We start from the raw sequence: 8,585 nt of genomic DNA, 5'->3' as shown, positions 1-8,585 counted from the left end.
GCAAGTGACGTACCTGAGCACACCATTATAAACGCTCAAAGCAGCAAATGCTCATCATCATCATGATCATTTCATCATCTAAAACACATGGAATTTAAGGAATTTCTATTCTTCTTTGGATAGCTCAACAAATTGAGATGTTTGAAGTGAAATTTTAGCTCCATCGGAATAATGGAGACACAGTTTGTTAAACTGCTAAAGAGAATTAAGTTAGATGAAAACAGAGCCTAGATAAATTAAGCTTAAAGGTAGGGTTGGCGATCCTGGAAAAACTAGCAAGAGGAAGCTCGATTTTGAAAGTAGCACAGATTTCAGGAAAATAACAAATGCCCCCATAACTAAACTGATAATTACCTGTCCAGCAGAAATCCCACCACCATGGCGTCATTTTTCAGCCCCTTTTGTTCTCTCAGTTGTCGCCATCGTTCAAAGGCCGCATCAGTGTTAATTCTGGTTTTACTTCTTGTAGCATCCAACTTCTTTTTAGTTGTTACTCTCTCAAGTACAGTTATTACCCACCCAGCTCTGCCACCCAATCATAGTTGGGGACCTCTGGTTCATGGCTAAACTGCTTTAGCCCTGGTTCGTAGACAGTAGCTAGCCTTAGAAGTCTAGGCTTTTCTGGCAGGGGGTAGTGAAGAGGGAGGCCGGCTAACTGTTCAAAACACAGGCTTTATTCTATCTTGATAACACAAACACCACATGTGGCTTTGGTGCCAAGTTAACTGTATTACAATCTTGTCTATACACTTAGAGCTGACTACTGTTGGTATTTTCACCACCTGTGGCTGCATGTAAAAGGTTTCTGTTCAGTGCGATGGTCTTCTCGCTCTCATACTGCTGACAGCAACAACAACATTACCTATAAGTCTGTATGTCTTAAAGGTGGAGGCCTAGCCTGTAACAACCGTCTCCGTTTGTGAATGAAAGCTGCTGTAGGTACCTTCTCTGCCATAGCTCGCTAGCTGCAGCTATCAAAACAGAACAGGAACGTATCTGCCTGCCTGGCCTTGTGGCAGACTCTTGGCTTGTGCAAGGACAGGGTGCACTAGAAAGTAGGTTGACAGGCAGATAGGCCATCCAACGGTTTTGCTTGGGATGAGTAATATTATTCATCAGGCTTTTTTCAGCCCTGCTGCTGCCAGAGATGATGGATTTTTTTTCTTTATGTTGTCAGTGCATTTAATGTGTTCATTGCTATCAGGATGAAAAGAGAAATTCAAGAAGTGTAACAAAAATGCTTCTGAAAGGAATCACCAGCCCTGCCTTTAATTGAAATTAAGGATAAAATATCCATCCCCACTTAGTTGATCAGATTTTGAACACTTGGACAGAATAGAAGAAATTATGACAAAAACATACTTATCAAGTTGTTAATCAGAAGCTTGTAGAGACTGTTTTACATAATCATTACAAAAGGAGAAACTCATTGATAATGTCTTTTTAACAGACCACATTGTGCAAACTCTCGCCTCCTCCTCCGCCTCATGCTCTTCCCCCTTCCTTTGTATGCATGATTGTCGTCAAATATGCATGACGAGCGTTATAGTCGTGTCAGTGCTGTGTAATTGTTGTTTCCTACGTGTAGCTCGGCATGTAACATAGTGAAATGTGATTCAAAGCTTTGATTGTCCTGATGAATATTTGTTTCCTTTTCCCTGTGGCTTGTTATCACACATGTTCGGTGTCTTATGAAGAAACTGTTTACTTCTGTTGAAATGTCTGTGAATGCAGATAAATAAATACCAAGAGAACGTGTGGGCTTTATTTTACTGAAGAAAACCAGTGCAAATAATGCATAGTTTTTGTGAGCCTCTGTTGTCAGGGTAGAGGTGAAGCATTTAGCCAGACTGTTTAATTCTGCATGTTGATAAGATGTTAATCAAGCCTGGGCATTTGATAACATGCCTGACTGCACTGCCAGTCACGCCTCTGTTTGCCCTCACAAAGCAGCACATGATGTGACTCAAAATTGGTCAATCCTAATAAATCACTGGCCCTTTAGAGGCTGCACTGGCACAACAGTCAACTGATTATCAAAATAGATGGGCATTGTCAGAAGCGATGTTCTCAGAATAATGTGTTCATCACTCGGCCTTTTGCCGAGTATGATGTATGACCCCCAAAATACTGAAAAACTGCCAATCGTGGCGCTGTTCCCCTGCAGAATGAATGCGCTCGCTAGTGTTCCTGACATGCAGCTGGTGTTGACACAAATGCTCATTGGTATAAATCACTTTGATGCCAACCTCCTGGCCATATTTACAGTTCCACAGTATCAGACAGGAGTCACGTGTAGAATGTAAAGGGATGTTGAACTATGAGATGGATGTCACTGTCACCGAACAGCATCAACACCTTTTTCCCTCTGAAGTATGGTACACATTCTTCCATCATGGGGACTGGAAATGGCTTTTCAGGACTGAAATGTAGCACCATTGTGATTTTGGAGGACATTTGAAATTATTGATAGACTCTACAGTCAAGTCAAGAGCATAAAAATGGCTATAAATAGATGTCTGTTTTAGCAGCGCAGTTTGAAAACAGACTTGGTTAGTAAAGATATGATTTGTTCTTGTGTACCGTTTGATTTATAAACTGGTCACCAGTGTTTTTCACCATTGCTATATGGAGACCTTTAAGATGTGATAAATGATAGTTTGATATTGGAGACCTTCTAGTTTTAAGCTGTAAACTAAGTAGCATTGATTTTCTTGTCTTTGTGAATCATTCAACATGGACTGTTATTGTAATGAATTTGAACTATTTGTTGTTATTGTAAAAACAGGGCTTGTGTTTTCTGTACACAATGTTACACATGCAGTACAACTATCTATAACAGTCACCTTTTACTTTCAAGTTCTTTTGTATTGTAGTCTATGTAATTTTGTATCAATGCCTAAGGTGTTGAAAAGACTTGGAGACTGTGTGTGTGTGTGTGTGTGTGGGTGTGTGTGTGTGTGTGTGTAAAATTGCAAAGTTAATTGTTCTAAGAACCTAAACCTCCCTCAGCAACAGAAATAGTTTTTGATAAACTTGTCCAAGAACAAAAACACAAGGCATTTTGTTTCATTCATGTTTTGTCCTTTCTTCTTGTGAGAAAGCAAAAAAAGAAAAAAAAGCTAAGCTCTGCAGAGTAATTGTTGTCCGCCTTTTTGAATAGATTGGAGCGAGGCAAAGCATGAAAGTAATTGCCTCCTAAAGATCAAATCACATTTATCCCGTCTTGCAATTAAAAGTATCATTAGCATTTAAATTGCCAAATAAGATTGTGATCAACAGAAATCAATGAGAGCACCAAGGATCAGCTCAAACACTTCACATTGTTTTCCATGAGTAGGGTCGTGGTCATATGGCAGCTCTTTATTCCAAACACTTCTGGGAATGCAACACTTCACTGTCTCTCACATGCAGCGGACAGGAAGATTGTTTTCTAACTGTCACGCTGAGGGACATCTTAACTCTGATTATCTGCAGCTCAGAAACGGCCGCACTGTAGCAAACATTTCTTATAGAAAGGTCACTTTTTGTGAGTGCATTGTAAAAGTCATTTTCTTTGCTGTAAATCTTCCCTCACAGATTACTCTTCTCAGTTTAAGGATTAGTTATGTTTTCTCCTCACTATCCCTCTTAAATCTCCCCTTAAGCTGCCCTGAGCCTTTTGTAGCCAACAGAGCGAGGAGGACCAAGGTCTTCAAGATGGATGTCTGAGTAGGAAACAGTACAAACTTGAATGTAGCTTATGGTTCCCTGCCCAGTGCTGTCTTCTCCCCACAGGCTTGTGGTGCTTGTCAGGTTTTATTAGTATCTGCTTCTTGCAAAGCCCAGATGTGGCCTGCGTCACATTCAGCCATGAGCAAGTCTGGGTGTAATTATAGGGTTGTGATGCACATGAGGTGGTCAAGCTGAGATGAACATCATCATATCTGACTAATGACGGATCGTGCTAACATTAACCATGAACCACAGTTACTGTACACTGCAATGAATCATTGGAGAATATGCAGAATGCACAGTTCTGATGTGCAGGATATTTTACTCATCATATGGCATATGTGTACATCATGGCACAAAACAACCTTCATAAATATTTTATGTCGCACAGCCTATTGACCCATTCTTGAGCTTTTTCTTTATTTGGGTTGATTCTGTCTTGTACATCTCATTTTTGTATTCCCAGTTGCAATTTCGGGCCAATAAAAAGATTACATCTCAACAGCTGCTTGCTCAGAAAATTTTAAACCAAGACAAGCTGCATATATTAATCAACAAGATTCGGGAAGAAAGAAAAAACATGTTTAGGATCAAAGGCTAATCTTATTTCGCTTGAAAGCAAGCTTTGCATGTGGATAGTCATTTCATTATTTAGCATTAGATCTGTGGTACAGAGTGTTATTGTGAAGAAAAATGCATTCACTGGTCAAGCATATGTTCACTGAATGACTTGACTGAAATCTTTTATAATTAATTATTCAATGAAATGCAAAAAAACAACTACTTTTCAATCCCACCTCAATTAGCTTGTCACATGCGTAGTTTACTTTGTACAGCAAGTACTGGGTACGCAATGTTTGATTACTCTGGCAGTGGATTTTTTGGTTTGTTTGGTAACACTTTATTTTACAGGTCTCCTCCACTTTCAGCTTGCCCTGTTAGGGGTCACCACAGCGAGTCATCTGTTTCCACACTGACGATTCGCATAGTTTGAAATTTGGCATGCTTTTTTTTACACCATTCCTGGTGCAACTATTTATCCGGGCTTGGGACCGGCACAGAAGTCACTGGTGTGAAACCCCTATGTCTAGAGGTTTCCTGACAGGGAATCGAACCGGGGCCGCAGTGGTGAGAGCACTGAATCCTAGCCACCAGGGACTTTATTTTACAGGTCTCCTATTTCCTGATAATTTTTTTTAAGTTTCCCACAAAGGTCAAAGATCCAGAAAAATAGAGACAAAGTTCTTAGTCAACTGAGTAGTGTTGAGTTTGGCTTCCATGAGAGAAACTGCTCCGTGTAAACCCCAGTTAATATTTGCTGTTTATTTATTAATTATATTAAATAGTATCCTTCATTTATGCTGAATTGGATGGCTGTTTGTAGACATACATTTTGCATGTGTAGTTCGCCTTCTGTCATCTGAAGAAATCCTCAGGTTTGTTTTAGCTCAGCATTTAGAAATAACTGGAAGTGTGCCAGCTGATCACCCTCTAATTGTGCCTGTAATTAGTCCCCGGAAACATCTCAAGACATTATTTAAAAATAAACTGGAATTTACAGACCTGTGAAATAAAGTGTCACTGTTTTTCCCACAATGCATTGCACAGGAAATGAAGGAGCAGCTCACAGCTGGAAAAATGAGCATGCTGAGTACAATGCTCAGAGTCAGACAGCTTCAGGAGCTTCTTGACATACAAAATATAAAGCACGAAATCTCTGAGGAGAAAAATGCTTTGAAGTCACAGTTTACACATTAACTTTCTGGTTCAACTGACCTACAGTACTACTCACAGGCGTTTTATAAACTGAGGGATTCATAACAATATTCTGTGTGTTCACTTCCAGTCACTCGTCCCCCAATAAATCAGGCTAAACCGATGGTGCATTTAAAAGCTGTCCACTTGTTTCACATCAGACTTGTAGCAGTTTCACTTTATTAGCAGATCTCAGCAATTGCTTTGGTGAAATTACTATGATCATAACTGACGGAGTGATGGCCACAACTAAGAAAGTCAAGTTGGAGTAAATTAGAATTTTCCTCTGGGTCCATTCAAAGGTGCATACTAAGTTTGCTCAGTTATTGAGTGTGCTGTTGGTGGGCGCTGTACTGTAGTTTCACAGCTCCTGTATACTAACATTGACAGTAAAGATTAGTCATTTGTAGTATTAGCCTCTGGTATGGATTTGGGACACAGTTGGAGTGACTGAGCACACGACCCTACTGTATGTTTGTGCACTCTGCACACACGCCGCTTCATCAAACACTGATGCTAGTTTTCACTCTGTCTTCCAACTATTGTATCAACCAGTAGTGACAAGCTGTACACTGAGCTGTCTCCTGAGGCTACTGCGTCTGTGTAATGTGATTACAAATGTAGCTGAATTCAATCAAGAAAGGGAGGTATGACAGGAAGGAAGCGGTTGCTGTAGGTTGTCATGAGATGAGGGAGTTTCTTCATGTTTAGTCACATTTGATAAAGTCACTATGCATATGCGGCTCCAACGTGCAATTTATTTGAACAGACTCCTTAACATAATGTACACTGAAATGCAATCATTCCATGTCCTTTGTTCAAATGTAAATTGAAAAAATACATCAGGATGTGAATGCAAATGCTGGATCATACATAAACAGCATTTCATCCTGGCTGAATCAATCTGTTTCAACATGACAATGTCTAACTGATTTGTCTCAAAACATAATAAATAATGTGTTGCTAGATGACGGCACGTTTTTTTTGCAGCTCTTCATCGGCCTTCTGTTTCAGCAAATTGAAGAAAAGTCATGATTTGGTGTCTGCACAGGGCAGAGAGAGAGAGTGAAAATTCCATTTTGTCTTCATTTCTGGAAAACAAATGATCTTGTGAGCTGTCACACGTGCTCACCTGTATCAGAATCCAGTCAATCATAAGCCACGGATTACAATACTTTATAATGAGCATGCCGTTGTACCTGCGGAAACCACGTTTCCACAAAACTCATAATTATCTGTCTCAGGAAAAATGGATGCTTCTGCTCTGAAGGCTCTGTGATGAAAGAGGTTATTGTAGATGAGGGGTTGTGCTGCATGCTGTCTTTCTGTGTGTTTGCTGTGCCTCTGTGCTGCAGGCAGGCTGAAGAGGGTGCCACATATATCTAGCAGTGGCATGGCATCCCTGTCTGGAGACAAGGTGATACGGACTGGAAATAATTAGCATGAAAGAAAGAGTTAAGAGGTGCACTCATGCACAAATTTTCTGCACATTAAAACGCCTGCTTGGCCTTGTGGAAAGGTCATGTTATTCAATAAGGACGTGAACCAGTGCGAATGGGAGGCGGGAGGGAGATGGAGATAATGCATGTAGGTACACATCTCAGTGTCTGTGCTCCACTTCATTATCTTTGATCACTCCTGATATCCTGTCAGAATTCGGCAGATGACATCTGACTACCAGCGTGTTTGAGGGAAAGGGTTTTCTTTGTAACGATTTCGTAGCAACAACCCTTCTGCTTCCATGTCTGAAATAATTATCCAGAAGCACATCAAACAATTTTAACAACAAGCTTTCAATTGCAGCTGTCTTTCCTGATCTCAGTTTAATTTTCCATATTATTATCATATCAGTGACTGTGTGCCGAAGTGGCCTTTATCTCCAGTGAAAATTTCTTTGTTGATTTGTGGAAAATAGTTGTTTACTATTCTGCTAATGGCGGCATGTAAATGAGCACAGGTGTTCAGTGTTCAGTTTTGTTCTTTCCCAGGTGTGTTAGCAGAAGAGTGGGCTGAGTGCCTTGGGATCAGGGGGTGTTAGTACCAGGGATCTAGGGGAGTGCACAACATGTCAAACAAACAGTCGCCGCACAGTAGGCAGGGAGTTCATCTGTGTGCCACTTTGGAAGAGGCTCAATTCACCCCAAGGACTTGACTCACAAGTGCCCTTCTCCTGGCCCCCATACCCCCTCCATCCCCGTCTCCTTACCTCAGTGTCCAATTACAGCCCACTCTCATTAGCACAGTGTCTCTCCAGCGAGAGCCTTTGAAAGGGCAGGGGGAATGGCTGCCACCGCAACAAAGCCGCCAACATGAGATCTATCAAAATCCAACGAAAGAGAGACAAAGGTTTTTTTTTGTTTATAGAGTGCTGTAGAAGGTGAGGGACATAAGGAGTGGCAGTCCCTTACTGTGCTGAGTGTCATGTTATCTTTTCACTCTCTTAACAGGACTGACCTCCCACCTGCCCACAAACCTGCCCCTCCCCCGCCCAAAAAAAAGAACAGTGACATGAAGGGACACTTGACATCCGATGAGATCCAGGTAAGGTCCTCCTTCTCATCCCTTTCTCTTATTCACATCTGTTCTGACTGCTCTGATAAAAGGTTCCCAGATTTCTCCGTCAAATTTCTTTCACATTGTCACATTTTTGAGACAAGTGTTGGCAATTCAAGCCCAAATATATTTTAAAACCAAGTCAGAACATTTGATTTGATTTGATTTGATTTGATTTGATTTATTCTTTCAAGCATGTAAAGAAAGTTGATATGTCAACACACATAATTTTACACATATCCAACAAATGCTAATCCAGTATCAATTTGCTTATACCTAGTACATGCTTGAATGGAGTAGGAAGAAGTCAGACTTATCCAGTCCTACCCCATGACATCATCTTACCATCATTGGTTTGCAAGCAGTATCTCTACATAAATAATTCTCTTCTACACCACACAAGTAATATACTAAAGAATTATTACAAAGTGTTATCATTCATAGACCACACCCACAATTGTCCATGTAATTAATCATTGAGCCTGTTCTTGCATATATCTTGATTGACACATACCTTTATATTTATGTTTAAACTCATCAATTCTATTACTATTTTTTATGTC

General features: G+C 40.4%; 1 protein-coding gene across 6 annotated transcripts in view; it reads left to right on the top strand.

The window, feature by feature from the left end:
- nectin1b (nectin cell adhesion molecule 1b) overlaps window positions 1-8,585 on the top strand; it is a 210,704-nt gene that overhangs the window by 175,760 nt on the left and 26,359 nt on the right. For all 6 annotated transcript variants that reach the window (XM_020614715.1, XM_020614714.1, XM_020614716.1 and 3 more), the window contains one exon: window positions 7,917-8,010. In XM_020614715.1, coding sequence (XP_020470371.1) covers window positions 7,917-8,010 — 94 coding nt within the window. The remainder of the gene's footprint in view (window positions 1-7,916; window positions 8,011-8,585) is intronic.

Source organism: Monopterus albus, unplaced genomic scaffold (assembly GCF_001952655.1).
Source record: "Monopterus albus unplaced genomic scaffold, M_albus_1.0 scaffold150.1, whole genome shotgun sequence".
Taxonomy (NCBI): domain Eukaryota; kingdom Metazoa; phylum Chordata; class Actinopteri; order Synbranchiformes; family Synbranchidae; genus Monopterus; species Monopterus albus.
This window is presented reverse-complemented; position numbering and strand designations above follow the sequence as displayed.